The 26,252-nt window shown below is 37.9% G+C and overlaps 1 protein-coding gene across 2 annotated transcripts in view; it reads left to right on the top strand.

The window, feature by feature from the left end:
* The first annotated feature begins 5,373 nt into the window (after positions 1-5,373).
* Positions 5,374-26,252, top strand: part of BSL1 (BRI1 suppressor 1 (BSU1)-like 1) — an 88,752-nt gene continuing 67,873 nt past the window's right edge. Inside the window, exons 1-3 of one of the 2 annotated variants that reach the window (XM_089802891.1) lie at positions 5,374-5,671; positions 5,801-6,101; positions 9,281-9,341. In XM_089802891.1, the coding sequence (XP_089659017.1) occupies positions 5,828-6,101; positions 9,281-9,341 (335 nt within the window). In that variant the 5' untranslated portion in view covers positions 5,374-5,671; positions 5,801-5,827. The remainder of the gene's footprint in view (positions 5,672-5,800; positions 6,102-9,280; positions 9,342-26,252) is intronic. The other variant, XM_089802890.1, reaches the window with a different exon arrangement.

Genomic DNA, 26,252 nt, shown 5'->3' with positions numbered 1-26,252 from the left:
TGACAACTTCTGCATTTTTTCAATTTTGAACACCTATCACTTGGAACCTTCCACCATGGTCCAACATGGTCTATTTATGATGTCTAGGCATGATCTATCCTTTAGAGATTCAATCCACAAGTTTTTGTTCACTTTTCCCTATTTGACAACTTTGCCAATATTTGACGTCTTTTGACATCTTTCTCATTTATAGCTCCAAATGATATGTAGGATCTCCAATCCATACAATGGGATGTAAAAACATCATATAGGACACGATAGGTTAAAAACCACATCTTCCTCATGCTTTATGGTCCTGGATTCATAACCCCTAACACAAGAAAACCAAAATCTTCTAAGACCAAACTCAAACAAAGAGATGACCTTGAAAGGTCCAAACTCACACTCCTGACTAGGCCAAAGTCTATACATGCCAAAATCAAACTAGACACCTAGAAACCAAAACAAGGAGCTTTGGCTATGTGCTCCTCCACCAATTTGAAACTTAAACACACAAAAATACCTATTATTAAACAACAAGAAATTATGTGGTCCAAATCCTCACCATAATAAACTTTGACATATTGAATCCGTCATCTACCATCATAAAATAAAAAAAGATTCATTATAAATAGTTGATCTAATTTGAATCTTTGTACATTGAAAATGATAAGATTTTTGAGACTCCCTGTTGACATCTTGGATGTTACAAAGATAATATTCATAAAGGTTTATAATGATAGAGAAATATAATCCAAGGGTTTGATCACAGTCCTTATACAAATGAGACAAACATTGATAGAGATAACTTGTCATGTTCTTGATCTTAACTTACCTTACAATATATAAGATCACATGTACACATTTTTAGATGTGTACCTTCCATGTTCCATCAGTTCTTAAAGATTCCACATCAAGGCAGAGAGATTATAGTTCATGTATTTACCACCATAGAAATATTCCATCCTAATCAAAGATATAGTAGAAATCAATCTTGGAACAAGAAAGAATCCTAGAGCTACATTCATCACAACATCCTTTAGTGAGCAAGATAAGAAAGAAATAAATGAATTTCTCCATAAATTGGAAAAATGTTTGTATTGGATCTTGATCAAGTTGTGTATTATCTTGAAAAATATCATGAGATAGATCTCATTGAATATAAACTACGTAAGATGCATCAACAAGTGGCACTCCTAGTCAAAGTAGAATTACAAAATAATGTTGGACATTGAATTCATTAGGCCAATGGACTGTCCCATTCTGATTGGGTCTCTAATATTGTTCTAGTAGTTAAAGCTATTAGGGAAATTCATATTTTTTATGGCTTTAGATACCTCAATTCAACATGTCTAGAGGTTGATTTTCCACTTCCCAACATAGAAATGTTATATTAGATTTTACTACAAGACATGAGATGTTATCCCTCGTGGATGAATTTTTACGATACAATAAGATCAAAATCATAATAGAGGATTAACATAATATTTCCTTCACCACCCCTTGGGAAATTTTATGTTATCAGGTCATGCATTTAGGCCTTAAGAATACAATAGTCACATATCAACATGCTATGACAACAAATTTTCATGATCTTCTTCCTTATATCATGGATGATATCCTAGGTAAATCAAAGAAAAGAAAACCACATATCATCACCCTTGCCTCAGTATTTGATAGATTGGAGAATTATAAGGTGTAATTGAATCCTAAGAAATGTATCATCGGTGTTCAATCAAGAAAGTTACTAGGGTACATCGTGCTACATGAAAGTATTAAAGTAGATCCAAATAATGTGAAATCCATCTTGGAAATGCTACCTCATGAGATAATGAGGAAAATTCATAGCTTGAAAGGTAGACTCCAGTCACTCTATAAATTCACATCTCAAGTAGTCTATAAGGTCTATCCTTTATCACATCTTCTATGTAAATATATCAAGTTTTAATGGGATTTCTTATGTTAGGATCTTCTAAATAGTTGAAGCAGTACTTATTTAATCCACCTTTGCATGTCTCTCTTATTCCAGGCTAGCCTTTGATCTTGTACACATCAAATACCATTGTTTCAATAGGCGATCTCCTATAACAAATAAATAACAATGGAAAAGAGTGAGCTATATACTACCTAAGTAGAATATTATTTGGTTATGGGTTGAACTATATGACTATTAAGAGAGCATTCTCTATGGTCATCTTTTATAAACAAAAAATGTCATTACAAGCTCAATTACAATACCTAAACTCATTGCTTAGATTGACCCACTAAAATATATATTATCTAGAGACACTCTTACTTGTTGTACTACTAAGTGGGTCATGATCTTTAGTGAATCTGACATTGTATATGTAAACTACAAATATATAAAGGGAAAAGTTATTGTTATTAGTTAGTAGAATATCGTACTCCAAGAGACCATCCTATTCTTGCATATTTTCCACATGAATCCATTCTGATGGTAACCTTGAGTATATAATAAAAGCTCTATTTCAATGGACCTTTCGCACATAATTAGGGATCAGGGCAAGATTTTTTTTTTTTTTTTTTTGTAACACTACAAGGAGACCTTATCTTGAAATCTTAAAAATTGAAATTTCATGCACAAACAACATTGCAAGATATGAGGCCTTGGTCACATGACTTCATCAAGATACCCATTGGAAAATTTGTTACAAGTATGATTTTTGTTGCACCAAAACACCAACCTGTCAATTTTTTGATACAACCACTAGACTTATAAAATCCACAAGAGGCAGTTAGTCCCTTGTCACAAACCCTGAGGGGAGTGCAAACAATTTTTTCAACAATCTCCCCCTCAATGTTACCTAAGGAGATTGAAACTTATGACCATGCTCTGATACCACCTATTACAAGTGTGGTTGTTGTTGCATTGAAAAGTCAACATATCAATGCCCAATACAACCACAAGACTTATAGAATCCATAGGAGGTGGTTAGTCCCTAGTCATAAACCTCAAGGGGAGTGCTAACAATTTCTCCAACAAAATCACCAGTCTAATTATCTTTGGTGACGCTCGATCATCAAGAAGGTTAATGACGAGTATTAGATGAAGAATGATAAGTTTCTTTGTTACGAAATAATGTTCAAATTTCAGAAACAATACTTTACAGAGATTATATTCCAATAAATCCCTAGAATAAACAATCCATGGATTGATGTAGTGATCACCATTAGGTCCTTGATATTTATGCCCAAGCACAATTAACAATGCAAATTTATTGCTAAGAACTTTATGGTCCCTTCTAATGACTAGTTGGATGACAAAATGGTGTGTTATATTATTGGTTATACTCCTCCATATTACCAAGAGATGTAAACTTTTTAGTGTGATATAGGTGAGTTAATATAGTTTACAATGAAGTTTAGATACTAAGAGATGTGTGACTTTGAGCCTTAGCTTTAATTAATCTGGAGAATTCGAAAGGTGTCTAGTTTAAGTCTTTAAGCTTTACAGTGTACCTTGAATTATTAATTTATAGTTTATAATATATGTAGAAGGGTTTGGTTTTCTATAACTATTCCACACTAAAAAATAGATTGATATCTTAATTGTTGTTGTTATATCACCCTAGAAGCTATCAATATTATTGTAGCTCATCAAGACCTTTTTAGTTAAAGATTTTGTGTTCTATAAAAGATATTTGTGAAATCATTCTTAAAAAAAGAGAAATGGATTGTGATAATTAACCTTTTTTTTGTATGTATCCATCAAGTCATTGTTGAAACCACTTGCGGTAAGAAGGGAGCCTCCCCTCTTGTTGAGAGGAGAACGTAATCTCACATGACGTTGTCTAAAATCACAATTTTATGATTTGAGGTCATAATGACCTATAAAGTGTTTAGCCAACAACATCCTTTATAAGTATACCTGAAACTGACATGCTTTCTATGTGAAAATTCATTTTTCCTTATGGGAAGATAAGAACTTGTTATTTTTTCTAATAACTCAATATACAATATTGTTGTTCTTTTCACCAAAGGCTCTATTTGTAATAATTTTATGCTCCAAATTTGTTATCAAGCAAAAAATGTGGCGTAGAGGTGGCCGACCTCCACGAGTTACTATATAATTGGGCAATGCCCCATGTATTATGTCTAGGGTCTCCTTGGATAGTTTAACTTTTTGTAGCTAGCCTTCATCTTGTGAATACAAGTAAGACTAGAGTATTTTACCTCAACACTCACAATGACCGAGATCTTAGGCTTCTCATTATCACTTTGGCAACAAGGGCAACTCTACTCGACAATGTTTTATCATGCCTCCACTTGTAGGTTATGCCTTTGGTGTGGTGTGATCATCCACTAGTGGTGGATCCTTAATTGGTTGTGGTGGTGGTTGACAAATCTCTCTAAGTAGCTACCTCAAATGGTTCTCACAATTTCATTGACAAGGAATGAAGATGAAGAAAACAACTAGAGAGAAGTTAAAACAAACAAGGGGTGGTTTGTTCTTGATGTCACCTCACACCTTGCTTATATATGAGGCATTATGGACGATCGAGACCACCCTTTGCCTCTAATTCACATTGCTCTTGTTGTTTTGTTGTATTATTGTTAATCTTATTATTTTGTACTTTCTATGCACTATAATGATGAATGATCCTACCTTTTTTTTGTGATACATACATACTTATATACACACATACATATAAACATGTATTTATGCATATACAATAGATACATATACAAAGAATAAGAAATCAATACATATATTCATTAAGAAAATTGAATTAATATATAAAAAATAAAATCTTTTAACATATATACGAGAAATACATAATAGTTCATTTTCTCAAACAAAATCACATATAAAATTTAAACACATAGAGAAATTAAACAGTCAGTAATCCAATCAACCTTTGATTACTTGATAAACTAAATAAACATACAATTCAACCTTTTTTTACATTGAAAATGTTATACTTTTTATTTTTATTAAAAACAAAACATAAAAAATTGTACATACATCATACGAAATGTTAAAACCTATCTTGTTTTGCACTACATACCAAAACAACATAATCACTACTTTAATGGACTTTTATGCCTATAACAATGCCAAATCTTTCCTCTTTCAATTAAAAGTCCTTCCCTTCATTGGAAAATGTGTCATTTAAATTAGTCAAATTGGTTCAAAGTTGACTAAATTTCTATGAACACCTCAAAAAATTCAGTCCTTAAAATTCATCATTTCTTAATTGAACTATTTTGCCAATTAAAAATGACTTCAAACAACTAATCCATATATTTAAGTAAGACAACGTAAAAGTCCACAATAAAAGTCAATAAATAACCACTAAAAAACTCCTTAACATACAATCTGACCAAACCCCGGGTGATTTTATTACTACGTGCCAAATGATCGGGCTTCCCATAGGACTTCAAGCTGAGCCGCCTGCAGGGTGTTTCCACGTAATAACATGTTCGTTGACCCTGGCGCATTCACGTGTCATGTGACCGTGAGGGTATTTCGCGGAAAATGATCTGAACAAAAAAACATGGATCGATCGAATTTATGATTCCGTAGTAATTCAATCAGCTTCGATCTTCTTGATTAAATCGTTCATGGCCTTTTTCTGCCGAGGGATCGGTTCGACGTGGGCCAATTAAGCCAGCGTGGATCAAGGAAAAGGAGGAATCATGTATTCCGCCGAGGGGCCGCACGTCCAGGGTTCGAATCTCACAAACACAAGAGCTCTAGATTTTGATTGGAGTAAACAGAGAGGAGTACTCATTAGAGTCTGAGTTGACTGAGGATTGATTTGTTTCTTTTGTTTTTTATTTGATGCTGCTGTTGCAGGACCGGCAGAGGCTGAGGTAAATTGCAATGGTTTCTAAGCGGGAGCGTATGGCGGGGAGTTTAAACAGTAATAATAAGACATTGCCTGTTGCGGTGCCGGTTTTGCCCATGCCTTTTGGAACGGTGGAGGCGAGCTGGGACACGGAGGAGGATGCCCCAGGGCCGCGCTGCGGGCATAGTCTTACTGCCGTTGCAGCCATTGGGAAGCCGGATGCGGCGGATTATGTAGGGCCGCGGCTTATCTTGTTTGGCGGCACCACCGCCATTGATGATGGCAACTCTGCTTTCGGCGGTGGAATAAGTAAGTACTTCGCACTGTGATTAAGTACTTTGCACTGTGATCTTTTGGAATTGGAATTGAGAAAGAAAGATGGTGGTAGATGTGGTCCGAAACATCGATTTTGTGTTTTGATGGCGTGGTAAGTTCGTTCTTTGAATTGCGAGTAAATAAAATTCGAGTTTAGAAAAAGGAAAGTGATCGTACGTGTCGACCGAAATATCAATTTTCTAAATTTGTACGGCTAATCTGTTTTAGGTGGGGGAGCAAACAAAATGTGGGTGTAAAATTTGAATTGAAAAATAAGAAAATAAGAGTAGTTTTGCTCCAAAATGGCTCCTTTCTTCTAGACGGTGCGATAAGTAAGTGTCTTGCATTATGATTTCAAGAAATCTTATTTGAGAAAAAGAAAAATGATAGTACGTGGTATGAAAATTTTATTTTACAAATAGCTTATGGTTCTTCTGCTCTAGGTAAGGGAATAATTTCATTCGCTGCCCGTGTCTTGCATGGTGATTTCAAGAAATCTTATTTGAGAAAAATCAAAATGATTGTACGTGGTCTGAAAATTTGATTTTACAAATAGCTTATGGTTCTTCTGGTCCAGGCAAGGGAATAACTTGATTCGCGGCCCTGTGATTCTACGAAATTCGAATTGACAAGAAGAAAAATGATAGTAAGTATGGTCGGAAACATCAATTTTGCAGATCACTATGGCTACCATGCTGTAAGAGAGCGAACATGTTTTTGCTATCTGCAATAACATTCTATGACCTATGAATTGAGGAGAAGAAAAAGTAGGGTTAAGTGTGGTTTTGTAAATCACTACTCACCCGCTGCTTTTGGCAGGGGATTAAGAAAGTTGAAGTTTTTCCTTTTTCATGCAAAGCTATTTGATTTTGTACACATGTACATGTGCGGATAAGTTAGTTGGGAAAATCTATTGGGAACCTGCCTTCGAAGTGAACCCTGCCTTCGAATTGAAATTCAAACTATACATAAAGCCTTTGAATTGAAATACAAACAATACATAAAGCTAGATATGAACTGTCACAGAAGCCCTTTTAAGTACCGCATCGAAGATTATCAGTTTTTAAATTTATTTACCAGGTTGCCGTTTGCAAACCAAATTGAAATCTCGCCTTTGTGGAAATTTCAACTGCACCTCTATTGAGAAGGGGTTCTCATCCCCACAAGGTATACCTTGCTTGTTCAAAAGAATATGTGGCTTTGTGGGAGCTGTCAGAGGCCTACTTGCAGTCTTCGCTGAGAGCAAAGGGATTGGAGGACAAACTACATTTGTTATTGAAGCTTTCAGAGTAACCTCTCAGAAGACAAAAAGAGGATTAAGGCGGCTAAAGCTGCATGAGCTGAAGGGGGTGAAATGTCATCTGCTGAAGGAACCTTCTCGATAAATCTCTCAAAAGACAAAGCAGGAAATAAAGGAGCCCCTTGAGGGGGCCCTAAACCAGCAGAAGGTAACATATGGGATTCTTATAAAGAATCTAGGACAGTAAAGTTATAAGGAAGAGATTCTCTCCACTACAAAGCTTGTCTGGATTTTTAATTCTGGCTAGAGCATTTACAGCGACATGGCCAATTGAGAAGAAGTAGGACCATGATGCTGAGGAGGAGGGTGTTGGAGCAAAATTTGTGGGACACATCCTATCACAGGTCTATATGTGTCAATGTGAGAAGTGGCAGTATCCAACAACTGTTTAGAGCTGTTTGCAGGAGGTGATCAACGGGGGCCCCTAGTATCCCTAGGAAATTTAATGTAAGGATCTGTGCCAGAACATCACGACCTCCTAAATATAAGGGGTTAGATACTGCTGGTCTCAATTTCTAAGAAAAAGAGAGACAGAGAGATATATCTTTCTTCTACAAACAACTTAAGCATATAAAGTACGCATAGGACAAAAAGAAAGAAAACTTACAATTACATTCTGTTTTCTGACTTAACATATTAACACAAGTTATAGGAAAGCATCAGATCGGTTAGTGGAGAAAACTAGAAATCAAACGAGATCAGTCAGAGGAAAACCCTATACCATGCGCTTTAATGACAAGTTTCGCTGATGGCCAGATGTATATGTCTGCTAGGTTAATGCATGTTTTAACTGAGGTTATATTGATTTTGTTTAAGAACTGTGTAAAATTTGGTACAGTCACCGTAGATTGTGTAATTCCTTCATGGTGAATTGTTAGTGAGATTTTTTCTTTTCTGAAAGCTAATTTATCTATTCCCTGGAAATTTGACAAAGACATAAAGATCTGGATTTCTCTTTTCTCCATAGTTTCTTAGTTTCTGTTCACGGAAAGGTTTGCTTGAGCATAGCAATGAGGTAGTGGCTAAATAGCCAACTAAACTGTAAAGCAAATAAAGAAGATTTGGATAAAAAATCAAGTGTCCCCCTTGGTAAGATATGCGTTTTAGTTTGCTGTTTAGATGTTGGCTATCAATGACAATAAGAGCTTTTGCAGATGTAGAAAGTGTACATTTTGTTAAATTATTGTAAATATCAATCAAATTAATTTACATTTTTATGGTAAATTAGATGATCTTTGTTTTGGCCATACAATTTGAAAATTGTAATGAAATATTTCTCTTTCCTTTAATTTGTATGTTTTATCCCAATTTTGATAGGTGCTGAAGGCTGTTTTATGATTAAGCTAATTGTGTTTTGAGACTTTCCAAAGCACTTTTCTTAAGCTTGTTGTCCTTAATTTTAACTTAGTTGGCGCTGAAAAATACTTTTTGCCTAACTTGTAATTGTGCGTTGGAAATTTGATGATGAGATTTATACTGCTCTAGAACATAAATATATAAAATTTTGCATCTTTTGTGTAAACCTTTTTCTGTCATGGAAGGCAGTCACTTACTGTCATAGGAAGGGCATTAACTCATGTTCAAATGTGAAAGTTTTGGTAAACTGTTGCATGTTGTAACCCAGTTTATGGAGGTTTTGTGGTAAGTGTAAGTGTAAGGATATTTTTTGAGTCAGCATAAATGTAGAAAATTTGGCCTGGAGGATCAGAAAACATTTCCTTTGCCGCAAGCAGCAAGCATTGCATGGAAGGATACTTCTTTAAGCTTTATATGTTTTATGGTAGTTCTGGTAAATGGAGTTACAACTGTTTGGCATTAAATATTAATTGCATTCTGGAGTGCATTACTAACTTTTTTGTATTGCATGGTGCAGGATTGGCTGGTGTTACAGGTGCAGTGCATGCTTATGACTTGCTTTCTAGGAAATGGAAAAGGTATGTTGGAACTCTATCCAGAACTACACAAGGATTTGTTTTCATTAAGGTTTGGTTGACACTGGTAGCTCAAGTCAATGGTTGATTGCTTAAAATTTGACATTGAGTACTGAGTTCTGTTTAGCATAACATTTAAAGACTTTTAAAATTTACATTTCTGAAAAAATTTCTTACTCTTTCATAACTAGAAGAAGCTTAATTATATTATACTGCAAATAACTATATGAAAACCAAATCCTTGCACTCAAACAGTCCAACTTAGCTCAATCTTTCTTATTGCAAATGTATCCAGCTTCCTTATCTCCAAAATTATGGAAGCCACATAAAGAGAAGACAAAGATCCAAACATATGATTCTGTCAAAGGTAACCTACACAGCAATGGGAGCCTTGGCAAGAGTATCTGTCATGAAACTCTGCTTCCTGTAATGCAGAAGGTTAAATTCATTGAAGTAAGAGATCAATTAACCAGCTTCTGCAACCTGATTCTTAAAGGAAGCATGCTCAATACGATGATTCTCAGGATTTCCCCATCTGTAGATATAAATCTTTTTGAATGAGACGCTTCTACACCTTATTTAGTGACCTCTAAGCTATGGGTGGAGTATGCGGCAGACATTCATATATTCAAATTTCAAACCATCTGCTAGGTAGCAGAAAAAGCCACGAGCTCCAAACTCCTTGGGATATGTTTATCCCCATCATTGTTTCTATCTACTTTCCTGATAATGCAGTCTATGAACATTGCTGTTTTCCTTTTGTACTTGTTGATGTGAGTATTTGTACCACTACATAACATATAGCAATTGAAAATCTGATACGGAGTATCAAACACACAATTCCTCTCTTGAAAAGTTAATGCTCATGGGATATGAGAATAACTCCAATGGTCCTTACACTTGTGGATGCTCACTCAGTTTTATCGATGTGATTTGTTGGTAATCACGTAGGCGGCCTTACGCAAATTATTGAGGATGACTTGGACTTTGGTGGGATGATGGAGATGGTAATTTGGTGCGAATGCTAGACGATGTTGGTGAAAAGGTGATAGTGGTGGAGGGTGAATGGTTCTTATGATTGGTATCTATCTAACTCTCTTCTTCTAAATTCTAAGTCCTAAATTACTTGCTATCCTATTCCTACTCCAATGGATGGAAGATTAGCAAATGGACTGGGATCGAATCTAATGAAAGTTAACCAGCGGCTCCACCTCCATAGATGCAATGATTCTAAGGAAAAATAAACTAGTTTGCCACACAAGGTTTCCCAACAAGCCGCTAGGAATCTAGTGGTCTAATATTGATCTCTATCAAACATCTACTAATGCTACCATGCAACTATCCTTCTACTTTTCTCTTACTTAACAACTTGAAATGCAATCAACTTAAACAACTTGAAAGGAAATTTTACTCTAACTATTTTGAAGCAGAAAGCATGCAATAATACCAAAGGCTCTTAATCACCATGCAAGTCACAACAATGAGAAAGAACTAGCGAATTTTGGCATTATCTTTGCAACAATTTTCTCTGACCATTACAAATGAGAGCAAATGGCCTTATATAAAGGTCAAAATGTACAATCGACGGTAGAGATAAAGAGGCAAAATCGATGATCTAGATTCAATCCTAGAAACCATAATTAGGGTTGCCACCCCATCGGCCAATGAGAAGACGCCACCTCGTCAATGGACCAATGAAAAAAGTGTAAAAGTGACAACCAATGAGAAGGCACCAAAATGGTGGCCAATCAGAATTAGACACTTGTCCTATCCTAGAAGAAAGAGAAATTGGCACTTGGGCTTACATCAAATGATGTTCTAATATAACTTTCCCGTTCTCTTTCATTCTTTTAGCTAAGGCAATGAACCTAGTTAGCCTTTCGTTGACTTCTTCCATGGGAGGACAAGGTGTGTGCTTTATCTTGAGCTCCGCCAATTTCGTCACGTTGTTTGCTGCTTGTAGTGTCTTTTCATGATCCTTCTCATACTCTTTTGCAAATCCAATAAAAGCATCTAGGGAGGAAAGGGTGTTTAGATGTTTCTTCTTGATAGCAACCTTTCCTAATTCATCCATTCTTGATCCAAGTCTTGTCTCATTGATATCCTCTTCTTTGATGTCTTCAAAATCAAGTGCCATTGCAATGTCGCTCATCATGGTTAAAATGGAAGTGTCGATGCTTGGGCTATGCTGTGCAACTGCCTTCTGTATCTCTTCGAGTATTCTCAATCTGGTAGTCAAGGCGACAAACCAAGATTCAACCATACCCAATCCTTTCTCATCAATCAACTTGGCCCTCTCCAAATATGCCTCTGGTAGCCCAATGAACGCCTGTAGCTTGGGAATAGCTAAATCTCTGATGGGAAGGAAATCCTTCCATTCTTCTTCAAATAATCTGAACTTGTTTCTAATAGTCACTAATGACCGGAATGTCGAGATGAAGGAAGGCAAGAAATTTCGCCCATCTTGGATTGTATCATGGATCCAACCCTTGACTTCATGTAGCTGAGCCGATATCTCTTCTAGGTTGCTCCCGCTGTCTTGAGGAAGGGCTGCTTGGTGCAACTGTTGGATAGGTTGACAATCTCTCCAATATTTGTTCTCTGCCTCCAACTTTACGATCCTTTCATTTGCCTTCCTCAACTTTTCTCTAATTGAAGCTATACCCTCCTGGACCTCTTCACATTCCATATCATCTGTGTTTCTTTCCAAGTTGTGTTCCACTATCTCATATTCCTGGGCTGCAATTTCATCCACTACCTTGTTGACGGTTGGTATAGCAATCTGAACCTTTCGATGACCATTATTTTTGCTCCTGATTACCTTTGCCACTGTCTTTGCCATTTGTTTCTGGTTCTCGCTATCACCTTTCTTCTATTAATCCTTGGATGTCTTCAACTGTTTGGGCAGTTACCACCTTGTCTCTTGGCATAAGCATTTGCCTTAACCATAGTGGTGCGATGCATCTCCCCAAATTTGGATTTGGTTCGAATAACAAAGCATCACCAATGGCCTCGAGTGCCTGACTTATTGCTTTGATGTCAATCGACCCATCTTTTTCTCCACTAGTTACTGCCATATCATCTCCTCGTTGGTTTTCTGAGAGAGGAGAATACTCGTTGCTCCCACTGTAACCACTTGATTCTGAATCAGAGCTCACTTCTACCATGGCCCCTTTATCACTTGAATTGACCTCTTGGCTTCTAGCCTCAATTATGCTCTCTCTTGATGGAACGGTATGCTGTCTCTTGGCTGGAGGTTCCAGATGTTCTTTACTCTTCTCAACCTCCAAAGTCCTTTTCTTGCCTCTTGCTGTTTCCTGTTGCCGGCTACTTCTTTCACCCTTCTGTCCGATTGATTTTGCTAGACCTTCTTTTGGTTTCATCTTCTCATAGGTAAGGGGAATTCTTTGTCTTTGTAGCTTCCTTAATCTTTCATTATACCACGACTTGGTATGCAAATCAACTGCCCTTGTGATTGCCTCCAAGGAAGGATCTTGATGATCATCCTAGTCTATTGGATTCAACTTTGTTCCTTCTACTGTATCATAATCTTCTCTCAACACATTTCCATCATCTTCTAGTTGATTGGGAATATCAAGGCCTCTCCATTTGATATCTCTCATCATGTTCACCGACAATCTTGAGAAAGCTAGCTTTCTCACATGAAAGTCATCCTTGGCATTGGCCCAAAAGTCCTCTATAGTGGGAACATACTTAAATGCATTTCCATGAGATACCTTGATAAGACCGTTAGGATCAAATCCTTGCCTTGCTCTGTACCATCCTAGATGATACCATTCCAATTCCTTCTCTGCAGCTGCAAAGGCGATCTGATTGGGACAACTATCATTGCCAATTCCGACGGAGAAGGTAATCCCTGTCTTACCTTCATTTCTCATTATTCTATCATAGTGCTCAAGTTGCCTAACCAATTCCATCAAAACTACCTTGTTGGGTGGGTATCTTGGAAGCCTCTTGGGACAAACTGTGCTCCTTGCTACTCTAATGTAGGTGAATTGCGGAAATTGGATGAACCAACTCCCAAACTTCTTTATCTTTGATTCCACTTCTGATGAGAGTCTCTTAGCAGGTGTCCCTTGTAATACCCTTATTGTTTTCATGGCGAAGGCATCACAAAACATTTTGTAATCCTTGTTGTTGTGCAAATGAAGCTGTGGATAGCATTCATGCACCAAATATTGCCCCGGCTCATTGCCAACTTCTCCTAAAGCCTTAAGTCCCGGACTCTTATACAATCTAGCAATTAGGTAAAACATATAGGATCTCATATAGAATTGCTTTTGGTTTTGTACTGTTCTGAGTTGTAACTCTTGATTTTCACTTATGATCCTAGCCCAATCAAATCTTCTTTTTTTCCGTTTCAATTTCATCAATGAAGAAGTACATCCAGTTTTCAAATTGTGTATCTTTAGCTAGGCCCATGATCCGACCGAGAAGCACAATGAGATCTCCATATTCTGATTTGAAGTCCGTCACTGTAAGCTTTGACGACTTAGTTACACCTTTCTTTCCCTCATGTAGCCAATCCTGCTTTAGATGTATGAAATAGGCCTCTTGGTTATCCTAAAATGATTTGGCTGTTTGATCCATCATCACTACTGTCACGCTCTTATACTGGGGAATGTTAAATGTTTCTTCAATTGCTTGTCCGTCAATATTGGCCAACACCCTCTTTCCTTCATCAAAGATGATGGATTTACTGATTAGATCAAACCTAGATGCGCATTCCATAACAAATTCCGGACAGGGCAATATAGGAGTAAAAGCTACTGCGTGTACAATTCCGCTTCTGTATATCTTTTTTGCCAAGGGGCATTGTCCTTCCTTTAGTCTGTCCTTTACTTGTATCATGTCTACTGTTCCGACATTGGCATCAGCTATTCGCCTCATTTTTGAGAAGAAAGTTGTTTTGAACATCATATCCTCTTTGTCTCTCTCAGTGTTTGTTCCCTTAGGATTCTTGCTTGCACTACCATCCTTTATCTCGTCGCCCTATTACAGGATGGTAAAGTGGTGCACAATGAATGCAAGAAGAACCAAGGGAGACAATATTTAGACAAGAACAAAAGAAGGAAATCAGCGTAAAGACCCCTTTTAACTCTAAATGATTTGAAATTACTTTTACCAATAGCCGGGTCTTCTTTTTGGAATTTAGGATTAGAGAGAATTTCAAATCCCTTGCAAATTAGAATTTTAATCTTTTGGAATTGTCCACCATTTGCCCAAAAAAAATCAGACCTTCATTATGTACTTCTTCTCCAAATAAAATCGCCCAGATCTGAAGTAAAAAATGTAGTCCCTCTAGAAGAAATCAGACCCTAACCATAAATTGCTTAGGGTATAAAAAATTAGATTTGCCCTCTCAAAAATGTGCCAAGGATGGAAAATTCTGCTCTCAAACAAATTCGCCCAAGCATGGAAGATGTTCTTTCTCAATAAAAATCGCCACACATGAGAGAAATTAGACTACCCTAGCAAAAATTGCCCAACATGAAGAAGAAATCTGCCCTTTTCAAAATCATCCAAGCATGGAAATTCTGCCCAAAGAAGAAAATCACCAAAGGAAGGAGAAATCTGCACTTGCAAGAAAAATCGCCCAAGGAAGAACTGCTCCAAGTCAAAATTGCCAAACCCCAAAGAGGAGGAAGATGAGAAGTGAGGAGAAAAGAGGAAAGAGTTTCCTCTTATACCCAACTCTCCTACTCTCCATAGTTGGCCAACTGGGACCCTGGGAGCAATAAAATATTAATTAGAACACAAAAATTGGCCCCCAATTAAATGCTTAGCCAAATATTAACTTTGCCAAGATGAAATTTACTTTTTAAATTGCCAATTAGACCAAAATTGCAAAAAGAAAGTAAATAATGCCTTGGGGATGCTAAATGTTTCCATTTAATGATGACTTAGCAATTGATATGTCATTAAAATCGGATTTTGGCTAGCCAAAAGCCATTTTTCAATATTAAATTACCAATTTCATTAAAGGTTTAAAAATTTTCAAGGCGATTTTAATTCATTAAAGCCAATTTTTTGCAATTCAATACAAATCGATTTTGCCAAGCAATTTTAGTTTGACAAAAATTAAAATCATTTCTAGAGTCTAAAATCAATTTTGCAATTTAATTTCACCATCGCAAAATTAATTTCCTCACGAAAGAAAAATTTAAGATTTTCCAAAATTCAAATCTAACAAAATTTCACTTTTTGAAAATTATCCAAATTTACATAATTATATCCAAATTTTCAAAAGAAATTGCCTAAGTACAAATTTTGATATTTTATCCAGTCGAGTGTTGTTTTTAAAAAAATTTTGTCCGGCCTAAGGATGAAATTGGTTGTTCTGGAAAATCAAGTTGAAACCGGGTGAAAATAAACCTAGCCCTCTCCCCTCTGGCCCTGAAGGTGTCCAAGATTTAAAATTTTCAAAATAAATCGAAAAAGGATTTTTTGGACAACTCAAGAATTTTCCAAGGCGATTAAAAAAGGGGGTCCCCAAAGTTTTGGGGCGATGGTGTGAGAACCTCACAACATCTGGCGACTCCATGGGTGAAATGTTCCTGAATGTTTCAAGAATAAAATAACTTAGAACAAAAATCTTAGGATGGCTTATCCAAAAATCTACTTAAGGACGAGCACTCAACAAGGGAAAGAACTCTCAAGTTGAACTTAAAGCATCCTGACCATAAGTTACTCACGTGTGTGCAAATGGTTTATTCCGCGCTCAACAAGAACTTGATAATCTCTCAGATCCATCAAACTTAGCTTATTGCAATATCCTTACTTCAAAAGCAACTTGGATAGAGCCCCGCTACCAGCCAAGCGTCTATAGCCTCGACGGAGTTAGCGCTATGGCACCACAATCATGGTTCTACTTTTAGTGATTATTTTTATAGCACTAGTAGAGATGATTGCACACCCTTGAACCAAATTTCATCTTTATTTTCACTTTGATACTGCTTTTTATCTTTTCTCATGATATTTTCTCTTTTTTTCTTTTCTTTTCAATCTTTTGTTTGGTTTGCAAGCAATGAAGCTTGCAGAGGGTTTGGAAAACCATAGTGGCATTGAAGCAGGTGTATGATTTTTACTAAGTCCAATTTCACTTCAAAACATCAAGAACTCAGAGCAATTAAGTGTGAGTAGAATGTTGTAACCATGCCAGAGATAACTTAAGAACCTCCATCGAGTCTAACCCAAATTTAGTACAAGTCCTACCATAGACCAACAACTAAGCACATCCTTTTTAACCTCTGAACCTTGTCTAATGTATTCAAGAAATGAACAAGACGAACTCCATTTTGTCACCAAAAATGTAAAATCCACACCTCGCCCACGAGCGATAACATGGACCCCTCCCTTTGCACTTGCAAAGGCCCAAAAACCAAAATCCACTTTCCAATTGAGGGGAAACCTAAAAAAATTCAAGTCAAATGACTTGATGCAAATCAAACTCGAGCTCCCTCACAAACCTAAACTAAACAACTAAAAGAAAACTACCCTAAACAACTGAAAAGAAAGCTATTCTACACCCTTGGGCCAAATGGTCCAAAACAAACTCTACTCTAAAGAACAAAAAACAAACAAACTACTAACCAAAAGCACACCTACACTCACTGGCGAGGATGTCCCATTGCTTGTCAATGGGCAATTCCTCAAGCATTATTTCCAAGCCCAGGACTCCGAATGTCTTAAGTCTAAATGCATTATCTCCGATGATCTTAGATATCTGGAAAGGAACCTTCCATAGTTTATCAAATTTGTCATGTTGTCCTTTCCTCTCATGGGCTTTGTCCCAATATAAGACCAAGTTAGAGATCCTGGAGGCACTTCTATCGAACCAACGCTTAACTACCCCTTGATATTTTGCAAATTTCTCTAGGGCTTCATCTCTTTTCTCATCTAGTTGCATCAGTTGAGCCACTAACTTGGACTCTGTCTTCGTTCTCATCATAGAATTCTCGTATAAACCTCAAAGTTGGAATTTTCAATTGAATCGGGAATACAAGATCTTGTCCATAAACCAAATGATAAGGAGTGATTCCTGTGGACTCCTTAACTCTTGTTCTGTTTGCCCACAAAGCGTATCTCAGCTGTGTGTGCCAATCTCTTGGGTTCCTATCTAAAAGTTTTCCAATTATGGTCAAAAGGTTCTTATTTGTAGATTCCGCTAGGCCATTCCCCTAGGGATAGTATCTTGATGAAAATTTTAAAATGATCCCATGGTCAAATGCCCAAGTATGAAATTTCAAAGAAGTGAAAACAGAACCATTATCACATACAAAAGTAGAAGGACACCCAAACTTGGTGGTGATCTTCTTCTGTAAGAACTTAATGATAGTCTCAGCAGTGTAATTCTTGAAAGCTTGAGTTTCTAACCACTGAGTACAGTAGTCAGTTGCAGTTAGAATATACCGGTGTTGTGCTGAGGAAGGTGGATTGATAGAACCAATGAAGTCAAGTCCCCACATTGTGAAAGGTCTCACCTCAATAATTGGCCGCAAAGGCATTGCTGGGTTCCTCTGTCTCTTTGCTGCAGTTTGGCAAACATGACAAGTCTTTACATGTTCGTGTCTTTGAACAAAGTTGGCTAGTAGTATCCGACTCTTACTATCCATTGTGCTTTGGCCAAATCTGATCCATGTCCTGTTCCCCATTTAGCATGAAAATTTTCTAAAATGTTCTTTGCTTCTTCCTTTCCAACACATCTCAAATATATCCCCTTGTGATTTTGCTTGTATAGCACTGCTCCTTGTAGCATATATCTTCTGCTCTTGAATCTTAGTGCCCACTTTTGTATTGGGTTTATGTGAAGGGCATCGGTGATTTAATAAATAGTTGATTATGCCCTGATACCATTCATCGGGGTGTACATCCTCTAATTCATAAACTTGCCGCACAAGTCCAGGCCCCTCTGATGCCATGGTTTGTGACAATTGTTGTCCTCTGACCAATTTCATTGGTTGGATCTCTATGTCATATTCTTGAATAGTGGCGACCCACTTGCCCCATCTTTCTCCAAGCTCGTTTTGCATCAAAAGCGTCTTCATTGCTATGTTAGGCACAATTGCATGTACTTTGCTTCTCAAGATATAATGCTTGAACTTCTTTACCGCCTTCACCAAGGCATAAGCCTGTTTCTCCACATTTGGGTAGTTCAATTCGGCCTCCTTGAAAGGTGCACTCATGAATGTGATCGGGTGCTCTTCATCTTCCTTATTATTTTGTGTTAAAATGGCCACACACGCGTGATCAGAGGCGAAAGAATATATATTGAATGGCCTCTCATAATCCAGGATTACTAGGACTGGTGCATTGACGATAACATGTTTTATCTCCTCAAATGCCCTTTTCGTTGCTAGAGTCCAATCCATTTTTGCATCCTTCTTTAGCATGTCATTCATTGGTTTCACAATCTCAACAAATGCAGATATTAACTTCCTCACGAAGTTGATCTTTCCAAAGAACGATTTGAGCTCTTTTTGCTAGTTGGTATGCCAAGTTTGGAAATTGCTTCCACTCTCTCTGGATCTATCATTATACCCTTCTCTGAAATTACATGTCTCAAAAGTTTTCCTTCGGTAACTCCAAACATGCATTTCTTCAGATTCAAAGAGACTCCAAACCTTCTACATCTCGTGGAAACTTTCCTCAAGTCCATTATGTGATCTTCTCTATTCTTTGAAAACACCATTATGTCATCCATGTAAATGATAATGCATTTGTCCTTTAAGTCCTTGAAAGCATAATCCATGGTCCTTTGAAATGTTGCACCTACATTGATTAGGCCAAAAGGCATCCTTCTATATACAAATGTTGCCCACTTTGTAGTGAAGGTTGTTTTCAACCTATCTTCTTTGACAATCACCTGATTGTACCTCAAGTATCCATCCATAAATGACATCATTTTAGCTCCGTTTACGATTTGCAAAACCTCGTCCAGGGATGGCAATGGGTAATTGTCCTTTTTTGATGCCCTATTCAGATTTCTGAAATCAACACATAACCTTATCTCTCCGTTCTTCGTCCTGACTGGGAAAAGATTGGTGACGCACGTTGAATGCCTTATCGGGCAGATGATCCGCGCATCCAACAACTTCTTCACTTCTTGAAATATCAAATGGTTCCAACAAAGGGTTGACTGGCCTTTGTTGCTGCCCGAATGGCTTACTCCCTTCCTTCAGTGGAATTGTGTGTGTAATGATAGTGTGATCATATGTTTTTAAATCTTCATATCCCCCAAGCAATCCCATCAGGGAATTCCCTCATCAAATCCAATATATCCGCTTTCTCCTTAGGTGTACAAACTTTCCCAATGTGGACAATTTTGGGACAATCTTCTGTTCCCAAATTAACTTTTTCACACTTATCACCTCCTGTAGGTTGATATTGCATTTTGTGGTATTGGTCTATGTCGAATATTCTTTCTAATTCAATCATTCCCTTTGGAATAGTATTTGTCTTTAAGCTCATCACTCCTACGTTGATTTCGGCTTCTTCATCCACCTCACCATCAATGATTTGTGCAGTGAAGACATTTGAGTTAGTCAAGAACTTGAGGATATGTCTATCATCCTCAAACACTTGGAAATTCTTGACATTCTCTAGTACCGATGGAACCGATGCCAATTCAACTCTAAACTTCTTCAAGCCATCCAACTTAATTGGTGCTAGTGAGCTTGTAGTCTGTGCGAGGGCATTTGCCACTTGATTGTTTGCTCTATAGCTAAACTTGATGAACTTGATGTTAAAGGCATCGAAGCCCTCTATCAAATCCCAGACTCTATTTCTATATCTCTTCAATCTTTTGTCATGGCAGGCAAACTTTTGTTTTATTTGCTCAATTACTAAATAGGAGTCTCCAAGTACATGAAGTATCTTGGCACCTTTCTTGATAGCACACAACAAGCCTAGAATCAACGCTTCATATTCTGCCATATTGCTGGTGCATGGAATTGTAATCTGTGTGCCTCCAAATATGTTGCCCCTGTTGGGCTGACTAACTCAAATCTGGCTTTGACTCCTTGCTTGGTTTTGGAGCCATCGAACCTTATCGACCATACTCCATGACTTTCTTGATACTTCTCATTTTGGAAATTCTTCAACTCATTTGTTTCATCATCTTCTTTTATTTCCGCACTGGGTGGTGTAATTTGGTTCTTTGTTTCACCCATCATACTACTTTCTGCTTCATCAACTTGTTGAATCTCAACCTTTTGTTTGCCATGTTGATCATCTTGTTTTAGAGCCCTTAGGATTCTCCTTTCCACTTGTTCCAAGACAACAATACACAAGGAGCAAGATAATTCTGAATGGAATGATTGTGGATTTTGCACCAGTTGGGTAATAATAAGTCCCTCACTGATGTTTGGTTACCCAACTCCATTCCTTGCTGTACAGTTCTAGTCACAAAGTTCTTGAAGCTCTCAAACATGCCTTCACCCTCGTCGGATGAAGCATTTGGATCTGACTCGATCAGGATCTTAGTGGAATCCCTTCCTCCACTTATGATGTTCATAGTCAACACTTCTGCGTTCGTTGGTCTATAGGTGCTCATATTTGTTTCTAGAAACAATATTTCGTTTGGTTCTCCATACTCTGTGACTATCAATCTCAACCTTGGGGTGCTATCAATTCTGATTTGGTTGGCTAGTCCTTTCCATGGGAGCCACATGTGAGAGAAGTCAGTTGCCATATATCCATTCAATCTTCTAGCCCAATCTCTACCTAGGATCAATCCATAGGTTTCGGCCACATCTGCCACTGAAATATCTACCATGTGTTCCATTCTTGGATCAGATGCCAACTGCATGTGTATGTTGTGTAGCTCACCCACTACTGGCACCTCTGTCTTATCCAATTGGGTAACCTTTCTGTTTGATCCCAAAGGCATGATTCCTAAACTTCTGCAAATGTTCAAAGGCATGACGTTACTTGATGCTCTTGAATCTATCAAGCAATTGTGAAGCAACTTCCCGAACATCCTTACTGATAGCAAAAATGGGGCTGGCTCATCTTTTCCTTGATAGTACACCACGGGTGTCTTATGTACTTGCTTTGGCTTCACTCTGAAATTTGTTGGTTGAGCAACCTCTTCTTTCTTCACTTTTTCCTTATTGTTTACCGGGTCTTGATTCCTTTGAGTTTGTTGTTCTACTGACGTTGAACCTTGAGCCACATAAACTGGCTGAGGCCTTGGCTGTCTGTTGAATTCACTGATATCGCCATATGCAATCTCTTGTGTAGAACTTCCTATCTCTCCGTATGAAATGTCTTGAGAAGAATTTGTCATATTCGCTCCTGGAGTGTCTTGGATCACATGTACCGAATTGGGAGGAGGCGTCCCTTGAGTATGTGTTGTTGCACCTTGAGCATGAGATCCTTGTGATTTATTATCTTTCAAACTATCAAGGAACGTATCTCTAATCTCCACTACCTTCAATAATTCGAACAAAGGGAGATTGATTTTGACCTTCTTCATCTCCTCTGTCACACTTTGTCCTAATCTTTTCAACTCTTCATTGTTCACGACATTTTTTCTAGTTCTTCCTATATTTGCTTCTTGTGTCGACTAGACATTTTGCGCTCTTTGAGTACCTTGATTGTTTTGTTGAAAGCTCTGTTGTCCATTCCCACTACCATGGTTACCTTGTCTGTATTCGGGTGCATCCCTTAAAGCATTTGGTACATTACTCGCATTGGGGTGTGGAGGTGTATTGAAATTATTTGGGGGTATGGAAGATGTGAAAGGTCCATCATTTCTCTTGTTGCTCCTTTGATAAAACCTTGCATTGCTAGCCAATTGTTAAAACGTTTGGTTCCCACCTGTTCCTTGAACTAGAACAGTGTCTCCTAAAGGTGGGAAAGAAAAATTTGGCCCATTGTTATACCCCTTTTGATCGATTACCTCATCAACTGGCCCGTTTGTTGACTCGGGAGGAAATCTCCCTTGGTGTTCTTCATATGCTTCAAATTCTGGCGGAAATGAAAACTCCTCAAAAGTCAAACACTAATCATATCCCGGGGATGGGACAATCTCATACCCCGTAACCTTAACATCTTCTTGATTATTTGACTCATCTATTACGTTTTGAAACAGGTTAGATGCTCTCTTGAATTCTGCGCATCCTAACTCTGAATGCTGATCAGTCACAGAGAATCTGCAATATTTATATTTAGACATGGTGGACTTAGCGAAGAATATTCTGTCCACCGACCTACTATCTGCTGGAGCCTGATTATCAAGTGGCAACACCACATTTCCATTGTTTGGGCTTGTGTTCCAAGTCCTCTTCTGGTTAGACTGATTGTTGTATCCTTGGTCTTGTGACTGGTTGTTACCTTGATAGTTATTGTTTTGATAGTTCCTTTGATAACCACCACCTTGGTTATTTCTTTGGTAATCTCTGTCTTGATAGTTCCTTTGGTATCCACCTTCTTGATGACTTCTTTGATACCCTCCTTGATAACCTGCACCTTGATTTTGGTAATTATTCCCTTGATTATTTCTTTGGGAACTTTGGAGTTGATTGTTTTGGTTTCTCAAATAGGTGACTTCTGTAGACAGCTTGTTGACTTGGTCAATCAGTTCTTTCATCACATCCTTTTCTTCTCGTGTTCTTGTGGACGAAGCTGCACTTTGCAGATAAACTGGCATTGATGGCGGTGCTTGAGATAATGGAGGCCCCGGATGTACTACTAATTGATTTGTAAGTGCCTGGTATGCAAGTTGTGGAATTGGATTGTTCGGATATCTAACGCCTGGGGTTTCCATTCCTTGTTGGCCTAATTGCTTTCCTATCTCAATTGCTTTGGTGTATGCCTTCGTTAACGCTGTGGGAGCAGGATTCGCCATTCTCGTGAACATAGCCGTTTGGTTGTCTAAGGCACTGTAGTATGCTTCCAATGCACTTGCCTCTGTCATTGTGTAAGGGGCTTTCAATCTCGTGTAAGCCTTATGGAAACGATCATTGAAGGAACTTATTGATTCTCTATCATGTCTCCATATGTCCACAAACATTCTATGTAACTCCAGTGGTGTGGTGGGCATGCCAAATTTTGCAACAAAGGCTTCTCTGAGATGAACCCATCCCGTTATAGATGATGCTGACAAATTGACAAACCGGTAATAAGGTTCTTCCCCCAATGAATAAGGGAAAAGCCTACACGACATCCTCCTCTTGAATTCTTCTGTTGCACAGTGCATTTTCAAATACCTTGATATGCTCCTTGCTGTACGATTAGGGTCATTAACAAAAAACTTGGAGCAGAATACTGTTGGATTCTTCAGTAGATCATGGTATTGTTGGAATGAAATGGGTGAGGCATTGTTTTGAATCCATGGTGGTTGAGCCATCATTGGTTGATTGATTTGAGCTTGAACTAGTTAACTGCTCGAGGGGCTAGCTAAATCTGAAGTATCAGCTACCCAATGAATCCTTGATTTCTTATGAAATTCTAACACAGGTAAGTCCTCTTCTTGGTGTGGTGTATTTCTCAATATCCTCTGGCTCTTATCAGTTTTCAGTTTCTCAAACCTTTCGGGGGAAAAAGACCTAATCTTTTTATCGAACTTGAAAACAATCCCAACCCGATTGATTCTCTAATTCGAGTTTTCTTCAACAATAGCTTGAGCTTGTCTTTGTGCTTTCCTTTCTCTTTCAACCTTCCTTTCCAATTCTCTTTGATGCTCCAACCTCTTTTGAATTCTCCTTTCAATAGCTCTTGCTTTCCTTTCTTCTCGATTTAGCACGTCAACGGTGTCCAAGTACTCTCCGATGTTCTTACTTTCCTCCCAAGCAGTTGAGCATAAACTAGCTACAATGTGATCTTGAAGTGTTCTCCAAGTTGCTCTAGGCTGGTTTGATCTAGGAAGTACCATTCTTCTTCATAATTGAATGGCAACAAATCCTTAAAATAAATTTTCGGACCCTCCTTCTATCGCCAGATAATGTTGATGTGAGTTTTTGTACCACTACATAACATATAGCAATTGAAATCTAATACAGAGTATCAAACACACAATTCCTCTCTTGAAAAGTTAATGCTCATGGGATATGAGAATAACTCCAATGTTCCTTAAACTTGTGGATACTCGCTTAGTTTTATCGATGTGATTTGCTGGTAATCACGTAGGCAGCCTTATGCAAATTATTGAGGATGACTTGACTTTGGTGGGATGATGGAGATGGTAATTCGGTGCAAATGCTAGATGATGTTGGTGAAAAGGTGATAGTGGTGGAGGGTGAATGGTTCTTATGATTGGTATCTATCTAACTCTCTTCTTCTAAATTCTAAGTTCTAAATTACTTGCCATCCTACTCCTACTACTATGGATGGAAGATTAGCAAATGGACTGGGATCGAATCTAATGAAAGTTAACTAGCAGCTCCACCTAAATAGATGCAATGATTCTAAGGAAAAATAAACTAGTTTGCCACACAAGGCTTCTGAACAAGCCGCTAGGAAGCTAGTGGTCTAGTATTGATCCCTATCAAACATCTACTAATGCTACCATGCAACTATCCTTCTACTTTTCTCTTACTTAACAACTTGAAATGCAATCAACTTAAACAACTTGAAAGGAAATTATACTCTAACTATTTGGAAGTAGAAACCATGCAATAATACCAAAGGCTCTTAATCACCATACAAGTCACAACAATGAGAAAGAAATAGCGAATTTTGGCATTATCTTTGCAACAATTTTCTTCGACCATTACAAATGAGAGCAAATGGCCTTACATAGAGGCCAAAATGTATAACTGACGGTAGATATATAGAGGCAAAATCGACAATCCAGATTGAATCCTAGAAACCCTAATTAGGGTTGCCACCCCATCGGCCAATGAGAAGATGCCACCTCATCAATGGACCAATGAAAAAAGTGTAAAAGTGGCAACCAATGAAAAGACACCAAAATGATGGCCAATCAGAATTAGACACTTGTCCTATCCTAGAAGAAAGAGAAATTGGCATTTGGGCTTACATCAAATGATCTAATATAACTCTCCTTTTCTCTTTCATTCTTTTAGCTAAGGTAATGAATCTAGCTAGCCTTTCGTTGACTTCTTCCATGGGAGGACAAGGTGTGTGCTTTATCTTGAGCTCCGCCGATTTCATCACGCTGTTTGCTACTTGTAGTGTCTTCTCATGATCCTTCTCATACTCTTTTGCAAATCCAATAAAAGCATTTAGGGAGGAAAGGGTGTTCAGATGTTTCTTCTTGATAGCTACCTTTCCTAATTCACCCATTCTTGATTCAAGTCTTGTCTCATTGATATCCTCTTCTCTGATGTCTTTAAAATCAAGTGCCATCCCAACATCGCTCATCATGGTTAAAATGGAAGTGTCGACGCTTGGGTTGTGCTATGCAACTGCCTTCTGTATCTCTTCGAGTATTCTCAATCTGGTAGTCAAGCCGACAAACCAAGATTCAACCGTACCCAATCCTTTCTCATTAACCAACTTGGCCCTCTACAAATATGCCTCTGGTAGCCCAATGAACGCTTGTAGCTTGGGAATAGCTAAATCTCTGATGGGAAGGAAATCCTTCCATTCTTCTTCAAATAATCTGAACTTGTTTCTAATAGTCACTAATGACTAGAATGTCGAGATGAAGGAAGGCAAGAAATTTCGCCCATCTTGGATTGTATCATGGATCCAACCCTTGACTTCATGTAGCTGGGCAGATATCTCTTCTAGGTTGCTCCTGCTATCCTGAGGAAGGGTTGCCTGCTGCAACTGTTGGATAGGTTGGCAATCTCTCCAATATTTGTTCTCGGCCTCCAACTTTAAGATCTTTTCATTTGCCTTCCTCAACCTTTCTCTAATTGAAGCTGTACCCTCCTGGACCTCTTCACATTCCATATCATCTGCGTTTCTTCCCAAGTTGTG

Source organism: Cupressus sempervirens, chromosome 9 (genome assembly GCF_028749045.1).
Source record: "Cupressus sempervirens isolate cs-2001-9-10 chromosome 9, ASM2874904v1, whole genome shotgun sequence".
In the NCBI taxonomy this organism is placed as follows: Eukaryota; Viridiplantae; Streptophyta; class Pinopsida; order Cupressales; family Cupressaceae; genus Cupressus; species Cupressus sempervirens.
Note: the sequence above shows the minus strand (reverse complement) of the source record. Positions and strands in the feature narration are given on the sequence as shown.